General features: G+C 35.5%; 2 protein-coding genes across 4 annotated transcripts in view; one reads left to right on the top strand and one right to left on the bottom strand.

Moving 5' to 3' along the window:
- The window catches only part of LRBA (LPS responsive beige-like anchor protein), a 791,645-nt gene that overhangs the window by 595,003 nt on the left and 177,824 nt on the right, over positions 1 to 18,818 (top strand). For all 3 annotated transcript variants that reach the window (XM_053582486.1, XM_053582498.1, XM_053582475.1), the window contains exons 45-46: positions 5,842 to 5,982; positions 7,026 to 7,145. In XM_053582486.1, the coding sequence (XP_053438461.1) occupies positions 5,842 to 5,982; positions 7,026 to 7,145 (261 nt within the window). The remainder of the gene's footprint in view (positions 1 to 5,841; positions 5,983 to 7,025; positions 7,146 to 18,818) is intronic.
- LOC128580595 (protein FAM204A-like) lies at positions 11,255 to 12,345 on the bottom strand. Its single transcript, XM_053582642.1, has one exon. The coding sequence runs from the start codon at positions 12,163 to 12,165 to the stop codon at positions 11,464 to 11,466; it is 702 nt and encodes a 233-aa protein (XP_053438617.1). The 5' UTR covers positions 12,166 to 12,345; the 3' UTR covers positions 11,255 to 11,463.

Raw genomic sequence — 18,818 nt, 5'->3', positions numbered from 1 at the left:
GCAATCATCACAACCCAAATCACTCTCGTAAGATTTGCTTGTCAGTTTTGTTGTCAGTAGCTTTGAAACTTGTTGCTGCCACTGGCTGGGTAACCAACCATTGACAGTTATTTAACTTTTTGGAGACTATAGTTTTTCACTTGCAAATTGGGAATGCTAACAGGTCTGTACATGAAGAGTTGCTATGAAGGTTGTGAGGTGATTTATGTAAAATTCATAGAACCTTAACTGTTTTACCAGCAACTAGTAACATTGTCATCAGATAGAATGGCCCCTTTGATATGTACCATAGTTTTTTCCTAGAGTCTTTCCAAACCAAATGATTATTCCTTAATCAAGAAAGACTATCTTTTATGATATAATATTTCCTGATGTATATCCTCTTTCATGCTCTGAACTTGAAGCTTCTGTTTGTGTGTATAACAGATACCTTCACTCATTCTGTCCTTTAAACTGACATTTTTATAATACAGAGGTATAAAAGGACATTGCTCTCACCAACTTGCTTTGTATTCCCCGCTAGTCTTTTCCCCTGACTTTGCAATGGCTTTCTTTCAATATTGATTGGCTTACTCTACTTCCACAGAGGAATAAAATAATGCATAGCCTTTATTTACATACAACCTCTTAAGTGCTGTAAGGCAGACTTTATGGCATTATGGAATTAAAAGATGTGTTCAGTTTCCTAGTTACGCCAAATGAAGATGACCTTGGCAGATGGCTTTCAGCCAGTCATCAGCCTCAGCAGAGTTGCGGTCATTCTCTTTTGCCTCCCTTCTCAAGACCCTTTTTACTTTTTATGCCCACAAAATGTATCTTTATGAAATGCTGTCCTTTAGGTTTTCTAAGGACCTTATTTCCAAGTCCAATCTTTGCTTTATAGGAATTCTGAGATTTCTTGCCTATTTTCCACAACTTTCTGAACTTCACTTTGGCAAGCTTTATGTATCGTAACAGTTCATATAGAAATCTCAAAAGGAAAGAAGGAATTATGGTGATGGTAATAACAACATTAATAGCAGCTAAACTTATTGAGTATTTCCTTTGTGCCAGGAGCTTTTCAAAGCACCTTTACATGCATTAGCCTTTTAAATCAACCACTAAATAACGGTTTTTAAATAAGCCTATTAAATAAAACCTATTTCAAAGGTCATATTTGAAAAATGGAAATGATAGGAAATTATTGAAATTAGGACTATTTGCATAATAATACATTTTTAGATAGATAAAATGGGATAAAAGGGGTTTTGAGTTTAGGTTGATTTTATGCACTGTTACTTAAGATACTTTATTTCTTCATTATTAAAATAGGCATATCTAGCACACATAGTTATTGTGAAAGTACATAAAATGTCTTATAAATTACAAAGTATAAGGTAGAAGTATTATTATTGTTAATTAGATAACTTCAAGTGAGAATTCCTGGAATTAAAAGAAAGAAAGACAAAAGTAGATACCTTTTCTTTTCATAGCTAACTTTTACTAGTAATCAGATCACTAATATTTTGGCACCAGGCACCCATTTCATGGAAGACAGTTTTTCCATGGACTGTCCAACCCCTCTGCTAATGATAATCTGTGTTTGCAGCCGCTTCCCAGCACTAGCATCACTGTCTCAGTTATACTTCAGATCAAGCATTAGATTCTCATAAGGAGCGTGCAACCTAGATCCCTCCCATGCACAGATTATAGTAGAGTTGTATACTCTTACTCCTAGCTGATCTGACAAGTGAAGCATAGGCATTGATGCAAGGGATGGGGAGCAGTTGTAAATACAGATGAAGCTTTGCTAGCTCACCTCTTGCTGTGCGACCCAGTTCCTAACAGGCCATCAATGATACTGGTCTGCAGCCTGGGGTATTGGGGTCCACAGAATTAGATGAAAAAGTCTGCTATGTGCCTTGGAAGGAGTCTGTGGATCTAAAACCTTTGATTTTAGTTGGTATTGTAGAAGATTATTATAACTTGCTTGACATTTCATATGCTTTTCATAGTAAAATTTAGAGCCCCCTAGCATTTTGGAAAGTAGTTTTCGTTTTGGTTATGTTCTGGAAGTAGAGAAATTCAGTTGATTGGGACTACTGTGTACTGTTAGGCTTTGGGAAAATAATGCAATATGTTTTTATCCTGTTTTGTCATGAGAATATTGTGATGTTTGATCATGTTCTTTTCTGTTAGCCTCTTAATTTCTTCAGACTTATTTAAATGACTTTTTTCCTTAAAAATTCTTGATCAAATAACCTGAAAAATAATAATTATTATTACTAATAATTCACTGTTTACCAGATACTGAGTTGGTTTCTTTACATGAATTGCTTTTGTTAATTAGCAAAATTACTTCTCAAAGAAGGTAACAAAAGATGTTGTTTTTATTGCAGTAGTCTTGCAAAACTGATTTTAAAAGTTTTATTTTGCATATCCTGTTTTTTTGGGCAGCGCCTGTGGCTCAGGCCCCATATACCAAGGGTGGCAGGTACATATCCTGTTTTGAAAGGTATCATTACTATCTCATAAACAGAATACTTACCACTTTATCACAGTTGTCAACTTTGCTATTTGTAAAACTATTAAAATATCTTAAATGTAGTGATTTTTTTGGATATATGTACCTTTTTATGAATTTAAATTTTTCTTTAATTTGTCTTTTTCTATTTTATGTGATATTTAGTCCAAGTTTTTATTACTATTTTTAAACAAATGCTCTGTTGATAGACCAGATGCCCTAAATTTTAAGTTATTCTACTTAATTTTATTTTATTTGACCTTTTTTTGTATCCTTTTGTGATTGAGGTTTTTTTCTTAGTTTGTGGAGTTAAAAATTTTTATATAATTCTATTATATTTTCGTAGTGTTCAAATTTATTTTTCTATATCCTAAAGCTATTTGTATTTACCTGGTTATAAATTTAAATTATACCACTTCTATATTCTCTAATCGGGACTTTTTTTTATTGATTTTGTTCAAGAAGTGATGACCATTTTTAATGACCAGTATTTGGGGGTTGCGTCTTTAAAAAATTTGCTGATTTTAAAAAATACTCTGTCAAGCTTGTTAAATTGTACAAAGATGTAAGATGATAATGCTAGGCATCTTCTTGGACTACTTTGCAATTGTTACTCTTAATATGCTATGTAAGTAAGAGGAGCCATCAGCATTTATGTTGAGTTCTTTTGCAGAGAGGAATAATCTTGAAATGCTGATTTAGATAATGTTTTAAAAATGCTATAATGTACTTTGGTGTATGACTGACTCTTGCTTAGTTAAATGTTTTGCAGCATTATAACATAGTTGGATTCAGCTCATCTTTTAAAGCAGTTGTCAGAAAAATATGGGCCAGCATGGTAGAATGTATTAGCTCAATACATTGTCTCCATTTTATTATGAAGCTGCTGAGGAAGCTGTGATATACAGCACTGTCATTACAGATCTATTGTTAGGACGGTTCCACAGTCTTCTTTGCACTGCCATTAATTTATAGCAGTAAACAATATGTAGCCTTCCAACTGCAGCAAAGCAGAATCTTTTAATGAGGTGGATGTTATTACCACAATAAATCAGTGCTTTCATGTAATGTATAATTCAATGTGTGTATTCCCACTGTAACTTCTCTGAGTAAGCTGATAGTGTATCATTGTCATTGCACAGCTCCACTGGTCTTTTTTTTTTTTTTTTAACCTTCTTTTATTTGGGGACTTCTTTTTTATATGCTTGCAAATAAATGTGGTATGTCTTGATAGCTGTCCTATAGCAGGCTTCAGAAACCAACTGTAACGATAACAGCCAGAATCAATACTGTGGGTTCTACCAATATGGATCTCTGCACAATGCTATTTTTTTTTTTCAGATGCTAGTAAAATCAATCCTAATTGTTTTTAGCATTATATTCAAGAAACGTGATTCTATAACTATTGATTTTGGGGGTTACTCATTTGGAGAGTAATAAAAATGGAAGCAGATAGAGTGAATACTTCATATGCTACAGAACCTTACAAAAGGAGAATTGATTCTATTTTTAATTCATACAATTTGTCTTCTACTGATTTTATTTCTTTCCTTTTGCATGGCTTATTCTTTAGGGACAACAGCTAAAATACATTTACAGGCATTCCAAATTGGTTCTGTAACAAAGAAAGAATTCTTGGAGCCAATTTTGTTCCTAACTGGCATACATTTAGTAAGTCAGATGTAATTCTTTTGTATAGAAACTAATGCTTTAAAAGATACCTTTTTAAAGTTAGTATGCTGTGACATTGACTTAAAATAGTAATCAACTAGAGATTTTAAAAAATTTGCTTATAAAGTAAGAAAAGGCTTAAAAAATAATAATATTGATTAGAATCAAGCTATTGAAAGAGAATAGTATCAAAGATAAATAGCAGTTTTGAAGAAAGAGATAAGTAATTTAATAAAAATAACCAAAATGATATATTTAAAATTTTGGTTAAAATCATATAACATAAAAAGCATTTCAAAAATTGGTCTGAATATTGCTTCATTTCTGATAGAGTATTTCCTAATACATCCATTTCTAAACTAATATTTCTTACTTATTTTAGCATTTTCTCCATAAATAATCAGATATTAAAGATATAAAGCCAAAAAAATCTGTTCTAGATTTTACTAAGAAAAGTAATCATATATATTTTGTTTTTCAATGAATTGGTATGTAAGATTTGAATAAGGAATAGAGATTTTCTAGAGATCAGAATGTTTTGAGAGAATGAATTATTATTTAAAGCAGTTGATCTTAATGTTCTTTGAGCCCTAGACCCCTTTGAGACTTTCAAGAATAATCTCTATGTCTTCCTTAAGAAAATGTACATTACATGTGCATGCTCACACAAAGATCTGCCTGCTGTTTAATGAAGTCCATGTATTCCCTAAATGACAACAACAGCAGCAATAATGATACAGATACCAAGTACTACTTATTAAGCTGTTATGTTATGCCAAGCAATACGCTAGGTACTTTAAAGGTAATTATTAACATTTTATTCAAACTTCCTTACCCCAATTCTGAAAGATCATTTAAAAATTATAGTTAATATTCATTAATTGTTGTCTGGCATAGTTTGTAGGACTATAATGTACTTACTTATTTTATGTTCTAAGGCAGCTTTCTGAGTGAGTATTATTATCATTCAAGTGAGCCCAGATTCTTTACCATGTTGCTGTACTGCTCTGGGACTTCCACTATAATGTGTTATTTTGCAGGATAAGCTCATAATCTGTCTATTGTTCTTTCTGTGTTATATTTTTTTTGTAGCAGCTACAAAAAGGATAAAAAGTTTTTATCCTTTAGTTTCTGGTTTCTACTCATACTAACAGAAATTTCCAGTTACATTTTAATCCCACTGTCAAATAGTTTCATCGATGCAGTCTGTCTCACCTCTCTCCCAGTTTTGTACCATCCTCTTCTCAGACTCATTGTAAGTCATTCCTCCGGCTTCAAGATGCTGTTTCTAGATGTTGCTTCTAATTAGCCAAATGAGATTTTATAGGTGCTTTCCGAAGTGTTAGATAACTATTATTAACTCTACATAATTGTCTTTATGTGATCTTTGTTAATGGGCTGGTTAAAAACTTCTATTTAGCAGAAACTAGACTTAACAGAGAAATGACAGGTTTATTCACCTACCTGCTTATATGTGTATGTTCAACCTGTGTTGAAAAATAGATGGTTTTTCCATTCATTCTCTGAATGTCACACTGTGCCTCAGTTTAAATAGTATATATTTTTAAAATTTCACAATTACTAATAGGGTAACATTAGGAGAGAGGAAGAGGTAAAGGATGATTGCATTCATCTATTCTTGTTTTCTTCCCCCTTTTCACTGGCAGCCAGTAGGAGCCTTGAATCCAAAAAGAGCGGCGTTCTTTGCAGAGCGTTTTGAGTCATGGGAAGATGATCAAGTTCCAAAATTTCACTATGGTACTCATTACTCAACTGCAAGTTTTGTTCTTGCATGGCTGCTGAGAATAGTAAGTTTGATTTAAATAATAAACCATGACTAAATAAATTCAGTGTTGTGGAGAATAGGCAAGAATTAGAAATCAGTAGCATATTTTTTTAATGCTAAACATCACTTTAATTGATTGTGGTTCTAATTATAAATATCTATCTTCATTTAGTATATGTTTCATAACTTACTACTATAGAATTGACTCATACATATTTCACCTGGAATTGTGTAAATTTTTTCTTTAAATTTGCCTTGTTGTAATGATGGCTATATTACCAAATTCTAAATTGTAATTCGGTTCTTTTAGAATGTATTCTATTAAAATAAGAACTAAATAAGATTTCACTAGCACAAATATATATTTATATATTTTGGAAACTTCAGTTGCTCTAAGTGGAATAAGGTAAGTTTGCTAGCAACACCAAGGCTGTCGTGTATTGATAATATATTGGTTAAACAAGAAATGTTTCTGTAAAAATTGAAAGGTGATTCATCTACTAGGAAGTAATTTCTTTGGGAAAGCATTAGCAGCACATCATTAATTAAAGCTTGTTAGAAGGGTACAGGCAGACATAAATCCTAGAAGTAATTTATAGTGCTTAGCTAATTTCAAGCAATTATCCACTAATATGTGTTTAAGTGTTCTTTAACTAAGAGGAGGCTTTTAAATCTTCCTAACATTTTTCTTTTCTTAATCATAAATTAAATATTGAGCCATAACAATAGGAAAATTACATATTGGACTATTTCCTTGTACGGTGAAGAATATGCATCTAATTTATGTCTGAATATTATTAATAAATTATTCTGGGAAAGGAAGGAAGTCTGAAAAAATGTTGCAAATATCAAATTTTGGAAATATTTAGAAATACTTCTTTTGAAGGAAAAATAATTTAAGAACTTTAATATAGTAATTTAGATGTAATTTCCATTCTATATCTAGTATATACTACCCAGTGCCTATTAGTCATGAAAATATTTAGATCTAAAGATTTATAAAAACCACATTTTTATGCATGAGGGAACATATGGATTTTTTTTTTTTACTTGCTATTTTTCTAGGAACCCTTTACAACTTATTTCCTAAATTTGCAAGGAGGGAAATTTGATCATGCAGATCGAACTTTTTCATCAATTTCCAGAGCTTGGCGAAACTGTCAGCGTGATACATCTGATATTAAGGTACGGAAATGTTTTATTTTACAGTTGTTACTGCCAGTGTGTCCCTTGTGAAATGAATGTTGAGAATTCCTCTATCATTCTCTACCTCTTTTCCATGCCTATGTCTGACTGTGTGTCCTAAATTTTTCTCTCTTCTCTGTCTGTCTTGCTCACCTATTCCCCTCCACCTACTTCTTTAGAATCTTTTTGTTAAAGGAAAATTATAGTGGCATGGATATAAGGCATTGAGGCAGTATGCTCAGTGGAATTCTAAACTCAATGAATAAAATTACTATAGTCTAAAAAATACTATGAGAAAAATCTGAGACGTGTGTATTTAGATATCCCATATGCCCATTCTTAAAATAATTATCTTTTGCCTGCTGCTGGTTCAAAATGCATACCTGACTTTGCCCAGCATTGTAGTATTAACAAATGGAAATAAGAGTCCTTCTATCTATAGGCATGTTCACTAATGTAAAAAATCAAAAACTTTTGCACAGTAGCTATTCTAATCCTTATTAGACTTTAGCTTCTACCTTCAAAGGTACTTTTTATTTGCTTGATACAGTGTCTCTTTCTGTAAGGTACTGTGTCAGATATTAAGTATAATGAGGCATAATGCCTATGGTTTTGAAGCTTCTTATAGTTAATAAATAAGAATGATATATAAATAATTATACCATATAGGAGGGGGAAAAGTACTATATAAGAAATATAGAAATATTGGTGTCTAAGAAAGGAAAATTTACTTTGCTAATATGTGTGTTACTATAAAGTACTTGATAACTGTACCTTACTTGTCTGATACTTTATAGTCCATAAACTGTGTTCACATACTTTATCCTGCTCAGTGTAGAGTACATGGCTCATAGCAAAGATACTTCATTGATTTAGATTCTATTATATGGAAAAATCATCTTTTATTTTGGGCTATCTATCACAACATTTTGGTCTCACAAATAATGTACTCTGATATACTCTTAAAAAATAAATATATCATATGCTTTAGAAATCACCTGTAAATAATCCTGTAAATAAGACTAGTTAACACTTTACTAATTTTTAAAAAATTTTCCTCTCATCTCAAAGCTATTTAATTACTCATTTAACTCTTTTAAGAAATAATAAGGGCGCTCGGCCACCATGGTCTCGGACGGTGAGGGCAGCGCCGGGCGGGACCTCAGACTCTGTAGCTGGGCAGACTTGGCTTGGCCAGGACCTGTCAAATGCAGTGTATCTTCTGAGCTGGGTGGAATTTGTTTGGTCTTTAGAGGAGTACTCGGTGTATCCAGTCATTCATTCAGTAAATGTTTTTGGATCGCCTCCTGTGTGCTCGGCGTTCCTTTCTGGACTGGAATAGAGATCATGACAGGGTCCTTGCGGAGGTTGCCTTCCAGTGGGCGAGACAGACTGTCGGCGAGGGAATAAAAATAATTCCACAGGGTGACAAGAGCTGTGAAGACAACGTAATAGGACAATGTGGTAGATTGTGATTAGAGTCCCGGAGGAAGCCGCTTTAGGTAGGAGCCCAAGGGAGAGTGGGACATTGAAACAAAGACTTGAAAGATTATTTTAAGTCCCACAGAAAGTGCTTTTTAAGTAGAAAGGCTCTGTGGCACGTCGAGCCACCAGATTACACTAAGAAAGAAATGGAGAACTTGAGTATAGAGGGAAAGGGGTTTCATTCATACATTAAACCCCGTTATACAGTCCGGTGTCTTGAAGAAAAACGATAGAGGGATGAGATCAGAAAACTAGCCAGTTGCAGCTCATACGGGGCCTTGTGGGCCATGATAATGTGGTCGAGCTTTATTTTTAAGTGTAATACGAAGCCATTGTAGAATTTTAAGCCAGGAAGTGTTATGATTAACAATTAAAAAATCATTCATTTTTGCCTCTGTGTGGAAAATGGACTGTGGAGAGCAGCCATAGGAAAAAAAAAAAAAGAAATAATAAGATATACGGATGCATGAAAACAACTATAAACATTTTTTTTTTTTTTTTTGTAGAGACAGAGTCTCACTTTATGGCCCTCGGTAGAGTGCCGTGGCCTCACACAGCTCACAGCAACCTCCAACTCCTGGGCTTAAGCGATTCTCTTGCCTCAGCTTCCCGAGTAGCTGGGACTACAGGCGCCCACCACAACGCCCGGCTATTTTTTTTTTTTTTTTTTGGTTGCAGTTTGGCGGGGGCCGGGCCTGAACCCGCCACCCTCGGTATATGGGGCTGGCGCCCTATGGACTGAGCCACAGGCGCCGCCCAACTATAAACATTTTTGTTCTCAAATTGAAAATTTATAATTATTTTTATTTTTTTAATTTCAGATTGATGTGAAGGTACAGACAATTAGGTTACGTTGTTTGCATTTGTTAGGTAGAATCCAAGTTGTAGGTGTGGCCCTCCCCCAGGAGTTGTGCCATATAACCCTTACATTGGTGATTGTTTTTTGGCCAGGGCTGGGTTTGGACCCACCACCTCCGGTGTGTGGGGCTGGTGCCCTACTCCTTGAGCCACAGGCGCCTCCCGTGATTGTTTTTTTTTACTTTTCAAATTCCTCCATTTGTTGCAGTTTTTTTTTTTTTTTTCTTTTGTAGAGACAGAGTCTCACTGTACCGCCCTCAGGTAGAGTGCCGTGGCGTCACATGGCTCACAGCAACCTCTAACTCTTGGGCTTACGCGATTCTCTTGCCTCAGCCTCCAGAGCAGCTGGGACTACAGGTGCGCGCCACAACGCCCGGCTATTTTTCTGTTGCAGTTTGGCCGGGGCTGGGTTTGAACCCGCCACCCTCGGTATATGGGGCCGGCGCCCTGCTCACTGAGCCACAGGCGCCGCCCCAAATTCCTCCATTTGTTAAACATCTCATGACCAAATTTTAACTTCGTATGTAAATTTGGTAATAGAAATATAAACAAAAGTAAAGTCATAAATTTGAGGATTATTTTTCTGCTTCATAATACTGATAGTAGGTAACTACTTCTTGACTCTTTTGGTATTAGATATTCTTCTTAATGCTTTGATGGGGAGGAGGTACATATGGTGCAGATCCTAGAATTTTTTTGTCTTTTTTTTCCTAAATCTTAGGCTTTTTCCCTGAAGATTAATTAGTGTGTATCTGATTTCATTTTCCTAACACTTTACTTAAAATACCCTACCTGTGGAAAGGTAAAGGATTCTAACATTGGGAAAAAAAAATTCACACTATCTTTACATTTCCCCTCCCTTATTTTTCTTTTATTTTTTATTTATTTTTTTTGTGTTTTTTGGCCGGGGCTGGGTTTGAACCCGCTACCTCCGGCATATGGGACCGGTGCCCTATTCCTTGAGCCACAGGCGCCACCCCTCCTCCCTTATTTTTCTAATTATTCTTCTTTCTTCACAAATGATAAGGATTCAAATCCATTTGCTTTTTCTTCGAATGCTCCGTCTTTAAAAGAATAACTCCTATGATTAAACAAATACTAGAATTTCAGTGCTTGCTTTTGTGATACTGTAATTTCTACTTTTTTTTTTTTTTAAGCAGTGTTATATAGGGCATCTAAATGAAGAAGTAAAGTACAAGGTCAAAGGAAAAGTTGTTTTTTTTAGAAGGTTCAAAGTTATATTGAGTTATAATTGTCTGTTTAATACAACTGTACCATTTTCTCTTCTAAGAACCATCTCATAAATTAAAGAATGAGACAGCCAAGAAAGAGATTTAAGAAGTTATTTCTAGATAAAACTCAATTTAAATCATATTTCAAACACTATACTGTCCCGTTTTATTGTAATAATTTCACCCACACAAAAATGAATTAGTTGCTTTTACTGTGTAATTTTGGAATACCAACTCTATGCCTCCAACAGAAAATCAATAATTATTTTTATAACATTAATTAGTTATTTCTGTAGACAGTATCAACTGAGACTTTTTTGCACTTATGACTAATCCATTACAAACATTTGCCGATCTTAAAAACACAATTCCCATAAAAGTGCAGTTACACCAAGTACAGACAGGAAGGTATAAGGAGCTCACTGGCTTTGCTATACCAAATGGATAAAAAGGGAAACTGAATTTATACTGTAAGTATATACAAATAAATAAAATAAAATCCTACCCTTTCTTTCTGTATTTTTCTTAGATTTCTTTATACAAATAACAGAATGCTTCATTTTATTCAATAGGATGAATTCCTTAGAGAAAAACCAGAAAGAGCTGATAATCAACACCCAAATTTTTGGCTGATTTTTTTTTCTACTTCTATCAATTTCCTGACACGATTTAACATAAGCAGGAACATCTTTTCAGTAAACTGAGGACTTGAGTTTACAGATGTCTTGAAGAACTTTGACAAGTTACATATATCCCATGTTGCTTTTGGTTTCCCATCTCTTCTTTGCTTCAAACCCCCATGCAAGTTTCTTCTTTTTTCCAGCAGCCTGTGAATTTTCAGCCTCCTTTTTGGCTTTTACGAAGTTGTGGCAAGCCACTGCTTTGGCAATTTTTACACCTAGCTCTCGGGTAGCTAGCTGGTTGCTGAGTTCTTCCGCCTTCTCAGTATTCCACTCTTCCACAGCTCGGTCTATCCTCTTTTCAAGGCCTGACTTTTCAACTTTTTTCTTTTTAACAGGGGGTTCAAATCTATCATTGACTCCAAAATACTGAGTAAGTTCCTTCCAGTGGGTTTCATTTGAGGGCTGTTCACTATGAGTTTCTTTTTCTTTCTTCAATTTACCTTTTCTGGAGTGTTTTCTTTTTTTCCTTCTGAATCTTGATGTTGAGCTTTTCTGTTCAGAATGTTTTTTATGCAATTCTTGAAATTTATTCCACATATTTAAGGGAATTCCAGAAGGGCATTCTTCATACGCATTTACATTTGCCTCTGTTTCAGTTTTTGAACCATTTGTTGGAAAATCCAAGGTTTCTGTTTTTCTAATGTTTCCATCCTCTTTATTTTCACGCAAGTTAAGTCCAGAGTCCTCTAATGTGGCTTCATCTTCAGAATTCGACTCAATATCACCTTCATTTAGGCCAGGAGGTAGCAGCCCACTCCACATCTTTTCTTCTGCTCCCGGCGGCTCACATGAGGAGCTGCGAGGCCGCCCACACCACTTCTCTCGGCTGCCCGCACCGGGACCTCACGAACCCGCAACACCAGAGCCCGAGCCGGCCGGTAAGGAGCCCGCAATAAGCCGTACGCACCGGGCAGGAAGCAGCAGCCCGGCAGCCATCTTATGACCCCGCCAACATCGGAAAAGTTTTTAAAAAATAAAAGAACTTAAATTTTGAAGTATCAGGGTTGTTGGAGCCAAGTTAGAAATATAGCTGCTTTCTTTAATTTCACTTTACTAACATTTATATTCTCCTTCTTTACACCTGCCCTCCCCAAATATCCACAGGGTAGTGGGTAGGGCATTTGTTTTTTGAGAGTCCTAGTATGTTGCCCTTGGTAGAGTGCCCTAGTGTCACAGCTCAGAGCAACCTCAAACTTTTTTTTTTTTTTTTTTTTTTTTTTTTTGGCCGGGGCTGGGTTTGAACCCGCCATCTCCGGCATATGGGACCGGCGCCCTACCCGCTGAGTCACAGGCGCCGCCCAACCTCAAACTTTTGGGGTTAAGCGATTCTCTTGCCTCAGCCTCTCAAGTAGCTGGGACTACAGGTGCCCACCACAATGCCAGGCTATTTTTTTGTTATTGTTGTTATAGTTGTCATTGTTGTTTAGCAGGCCTGAGCTGGGTTCGAACCTGCCAGCCTTGGTGTATGTGGCCAGCACCCTAACCACAGAGCTACAGGCACCGAGCCCACATTTTTTATTTGGTAACTAGCTAATTTGACCCCTAGCACTCAGTGACTTCCAAATACTTTGGAAAAGTATACAATATATGGTTACATACACTATTAAAACAGCCTAGTAGTCTTTCTAAAATCAAGTAGGTATTTAATCATACCTTTTTAGAAATCATGCTTCTTTATAAAATGCTACACATTAGAAAGTATACAGTTGACAAAAATGTGGAAATGGCCTAAATGCCAACCAACCCAAGAATGGATTAATAAGTTGTGCTTTATGTATACCATGGAATACTATACAGCCATTAAAAAAGATGGAGACTTTACATCCTTTGTATTAAACTGGATGGAAGTGGAACACATTCTTAGTAAACCATCATAAGAATGGAGAAACAAGAATCCTATGTACTCGGGGCGGCGCCTGTGGCTCAGTCAGTAGGGCGCCGGCCCCATATACCGAGGGTGGCAGGTTCAAACCAGGCCCCGGCCAAACTGCAACCAAAAAATAGCTGGGTGTTGTGGCGGGTGCCTGTAGTCCCAGCTACTCGGGAGGCTGAGGCAAGAGAATCGCTTAAGCCCAGGAGCTGGAGGTTGCTGTGAGCTGTGTGAGGCCACGGCACTCTACCGAGGGCCATAAAGTGAGACTCTGTCTCTACAAAAAAAAAAAAAAAAAGAATCCTATGTACTCAATTTGATCAAGGACAATTGATGACCTAGTGCACAGTGGGGTGTGGGGGAAAGGGAATGTAGGGAGAAAGAAGGAGGGAGGAAAGTGAGAGGTCATGAGATGTGCCATACTCTTGGGGATGCGTCACAGTTATAAGAGGGACTTTACCTAACAAATGCAATCGTGTAACCTGGTTCTTTGTATCCTCAGTGAATCCCCAACACCAAAAAACTGCCTGAAGAAACAGTTTATAAATAGACTTAGAGGTACTGTCTCATGGAAATATGAAAAGGAAAAATAAAGGGAAAAAAATTATTTTGAGACAGAGTCTCACTCTGTCTTCCTGGATAGAGTGCTGTGGCATCATAGTTCACAGCAACCTCAAACTCTTGGACTAGAGATCCTCTTGTCTCAGCCTCTCATGTAGATGGGGCTACAGGTGCCTGCCACAACCCTGGCTAGTTTTTCTAATTTTAGAAGAGATGGGGTCTTGCTCTTTCTTAGGCTCCTGAGCTCAGGCAGGAGCTCTGCCTCAACCTTACAGAGTGCTGGGATTATACCCGCACCCCGCCAGTAAAAAGAAATATTTAAGAACACATTTAGATTACTATAAATATTTCATTCAGATATAATATTGTATTTCAAATGGAATCATCAATTATTAATTATAAATCACAGTTGTCTTAATTTTGTTTGTATTATCTTGGAGTTTCTAGAAATACTAAAAAAGTTAAACAGTAGGGAGGGGACAGTGAAATATGAGACTCAGATAATAGGAATCATTTTATAGAGTGGCTCATAAAGTACATTGCCTGATTAATATGATATATATTCTCTAAAGTGTTTTCATGGAATTTTATGAAATGTTGTGAGATAGGTAGAAGATATAATTAAATTATTTCTTTTAGAAATGGAAAAAATAATAATATAGCATTTCTAGTACTTAACTCTTTTTTGGTGAAGGTGAGCTGTCACTTGAGTATTTTAGAATCCCTATTTCTTACATTCTACCAATACCCAGAGAATAATTTTACTAAAAAATAAAATGTTTCTATGAAATAAAGGTTAAAATTTGAATTCTTTTAATTTCAGAGAAGAAATACACCTTATTAGGTTTTAATAAAGCAATCTTTAATTTTTAGCATGATTAACCGTTTTTAACGTTTTAGGGATTGTTTGTATTTCTGTGCATCATTGGTGATTCCATTTTAGACCTGACCCCTTAATGATGCTTCGTATTCTGCCTGAAGAAATAGTTTATAAACAGACTTAGAGGTACTATCTCATGGAAATATGATGCAAGACACAATTGTAACGTGCTGTATGATTTTAAATTTTTTTGTAGTCACATTCTAAAAAGTTAAAAGAGCCATGGGATGTTAATTTTAATAATATAGACAATATTTTAACCATGAATATCTAAAATATTATTATAAAATAGATAATTAAATATTTTACTTTGTTTTCATACTAAGTCTCCCGATCTGGTGTTCATATTTTACATTATATATCTCTGTTTATATATCACATTTCTCTTCAGACCGGCCATATTTGGAATGTTCAATATGACTACCATAACAGAAGTGTAGACTTTGGACTTTTTTGGGTAATCAGCCCAAAGGACAGGTTGCAGCTTATGTAAAGAAAAATGCCTTTATCCTCTCTGAACGCTGATGTTCCTGATGTGTACTTCACCTAAATATGAACTGACAAGTAGAAGCAATAATCTGTAGTCTTAAAGTCTATTTCTATCTGAAATAGAAAGTATTAAAATTGGACTTGGAGAATCATTATTATGTTAAATGTTATTTTAAAATCTCCAGTAGAGTCTGTGTTTCAAATCTTTAAAATTACTTAAATTTAGATACTAAGGTTCAGAATGGATTACTCTGTTCAACCTGAACTCTGAATTGTTATAACCAAATTTTGTGGAACAAATCACAGGCTCGTAAAGTTTAAGTGAATTCCACTAGGCAATCACTTCCAAATATTGGGCAAATAACTAAGCTTTTCTACATAATTCATTGTCACTCATTTTTCTTTCCCTTCTCTTCAGGCAGCATACTCATTTCAGATACCCTGATTGTCAATAAATTCAACCTAATGGTTAAGTACAGTCTGACTTGCTGCAGTTTAAACTCTTTTCTTTCTCTCTTACAGAAATGATTAATAATCCATATTAGAGCATAGAAGACATCATAAATGTCACCTTGGTTCATTACTTTGGAATGAGGACAGTTGAAAATGGATCTAAAATAGAGATTATCACAGAACCATACTTTTCCAGAAACTCAGAATTTAGTGCAATATTGTATTATTAAAATATAACCTATTGTTATGCCCGGGAGTCTCTCAAAGATCACACCACCAGACAAGTCGAATTAAAGAAGAGTCCTTTATTGAAGAGCCGGCCAGCGACTGCTTCAGTGTCCCAACAAGGAATTTCTGAGTGCAGCCCCAAGTTGACTGAGGCTCTGACTTTTATAAGGCAAAATGTTTCCAGGGAGCAAGCATAGAAAATAGCAGTTAGGGGAAATCATGAGCGTAAGGCGGCTTAGTCAGTTTACAGTGCTGTGATTACGAGAGCACTTAGTAATTCTTTTTACATAACAAATACAATCTGTAATGTCCTAAGGTAGTGTAGGGAGGGGGACTCGAAGGTGGGGGTCATAAACAGCATGATCACAAAAAGCAATAATCACCAGTCAGTAACTTACATCACTAACAATTTTAGTTGAATACATTCACAGTCATACAATAGGAGGGCAAATGAGGAACCAGTTTTGAAGGCAATGGGATATAACAGAAAAGGAGTAAACAGTAAAGTGAAGTCAAACTTGCTCTTTTAACATTTCTATATCATATACAGATAGCATGAAGACCACCTTAACATAATCACATAGGTTGTTGTCATAAAAGTAGTTACTGACTTTCTACCCAATACTGATAATTCTAACAGTTCTAACCAGGTACACTTAAAATACCATGCAATGGGTTGGGAGGGAAGCAGAATTGGTTTTTTTTAAATGCAATAAAATGTAGCAAAACAACAGAATGGAATCAGGCCTGGTTTGCCTTCCCAGTGATTCTCAGGAAAGAAAATTACATCAAAACGGAGTTAGGCTTGCTTCTCTTTCACTCCAACACTATGGTAAAAGTAAAATTATATAGAGTAAAAGGTTTGGAAGAATCCTGAGATATCATTTACTTTTTAAATTGTTTATTTTAGTTAAGTTTATCCACTATCTGGTCCTGGTTGTGCTACAGCACCAAATATGATATAATTCTTACCTTCTGTGAGTTTTTGTATTAAATGAAATACTGATGATTAAACAAGTCCCAGAAATTTAGACTAATAAACGTTGTGTGGGCTTAAAGACACAGTACCCAAAATAAAGAAAAGGGAGAAAAAAGAAGAAATGCAGGACCAATCACTGGGGGGACCTTATGCTTTGTTTATCCCGGCATAATGGGGAGATACTTGGGAGGATTTGAAGCAGGGTAATGAGATAAAAAGGTTTTATGTTTTTCAGAGATTGCTGGGCTTGGTGTGGAAATATGATTATTCTTGTGTATGTCCAAGAGTGGAAGCAGTAGTCAAGTTGGTAAAGTGATGGGGCAAGAAGTAAGGCTTAAGCTCCATACTGGCAGTGGAGCTAGAGAAATGTGGGTAAATTTAAGACATATTTAGAAGGTAACTGTTAGGGTTTGGTGATTGATTTGTAGGATGAAAGAAGAGGAGGAAGAGAAATTTGGTTTGGGCACATGTTCAGAGAACAAAGAGCAGGTTTTGGTGAGTCATGTTGGCTTCCTTTAGGCAGAAAATTGAAAGGTGAATTATATCTCTCAAAACACATTTAATTAAGCTAACAATTATTGGTTAGTTACCATATTTAAATATGGTAGAGAGCTCTAGTAGTGAAAGAATAAGATAAACATTTTTACTCTGTTCCACACAGGGACTATTTGGATCCTTCAGACACCCCAGTTATACTCCCACCTCAGAGCTTTTGCTTTTACCTTTCCTTTCATGTGAGAAACTTTCCCCAAATATCTTTATTGGCTCATTCTTTATCCTTTTTAAGTCTTTACTCAAATATCATGTTCTCAGTAATTCCTTCTCTATCCTCCCCATTTAAAATTGTAACCCACAGTGCCCCATGCACTTTTGTTTACATTCTGTCTTCATTTTTCTTCATGTCACTCACTACCTGACATACGTGTATTATCCTTATTGATTTGCTTATTATATCATCCCATTGGAACAGTAGCTCCATGAGAGCATGAATTTGGGACTGTTTTTCTTATTGGTTTAGACAGTGCTCGTAACATACACAGTAGGTATTAAATTAAATAGTCATTGAATTAATGGCTTGCTGAAATGAGGAAGAGTATTCTAAGCAAGAGAAATGGCACGAACAAAGTTCAGAGAAAATATTTGGCACTTTGAGAAATACTATTGGTCTTACGTTCATAGTGTGTAGGAAACAGACAAAGATACCAAAAGGAAGTCGTGTATAATATGAAGAATTTTGGCAATACTCTGAAAATACTTAATATTTGGCTTAATTCTATAGTCCAGCTCAGCAAAATTTTTTAGTAAACAGCCATATAATATTTTTGGCTTTTCAATCCGTGTATCTCTGTCACAGCTACTCAGCTGTATCTATATCACTGTAGCACAAAAGCTGCCATAGATGATATCCAAACAAATTAGTGTGTTCCAATAAAACATTATTTACCAAAATAGGCATTAGATAATTTTTGGCCTATGGGCTGTAGTTTGCCATCTTCTGCTGTAGGGAGTGAGGAGCCATTTAAGATTTTTGAGTGGGAGTATGATATAACAGTCTCTATTATAAAAGAGAGATTTGGTAAAAAGTACGTAAGGTTGATCCTGAGGATGGAGAAAGAGGATGAGAGCTGGAAGTAGGAAGAAAACGTAAGGAGTAGGGGAGTGTCTATTGCAGTTAGTTAAAAGGAAAAATGATGAGAGCCTGAACTAGTTAGGAACTAAACTAAGGGGTAGAATTATAAGTTATTCTCCGTGATTTGGCATTTGGTTAATTATAAGGGTATGTAGACATAAAGCTTTTCTAGGAGTAAGTGAAAGAGCCTGGGAAAAATAGAGAGGTCAGAAGAAAGAGGTGTGTGCATGGTTATTCCAACCTGAAGGGCACAGCAGAACCCAAATAGATTTGTATTCTACGTGGAATGGGGCTAGTGATAGCTCATATATTAGGACAGGATTTT

This window comes from Nycticebus coucang, chromosome 1 (assembly GCF_027406575.1).
Source record: "Nycticebus coucang isolate mNycCou1 chromosome 1, mNycCou1.pri, whole genome shotgun sequence".
In the NCBI taxonomy this organism is placed as follows: Eukaryota; Metazoa; Chordata; class Mammalia; order Primates; family Lorisidae; genus Nycticebus; species Nycticebus coucang.
This window is presented reverse-complemented; position numbering and strand designations above follow the sequence as displayed.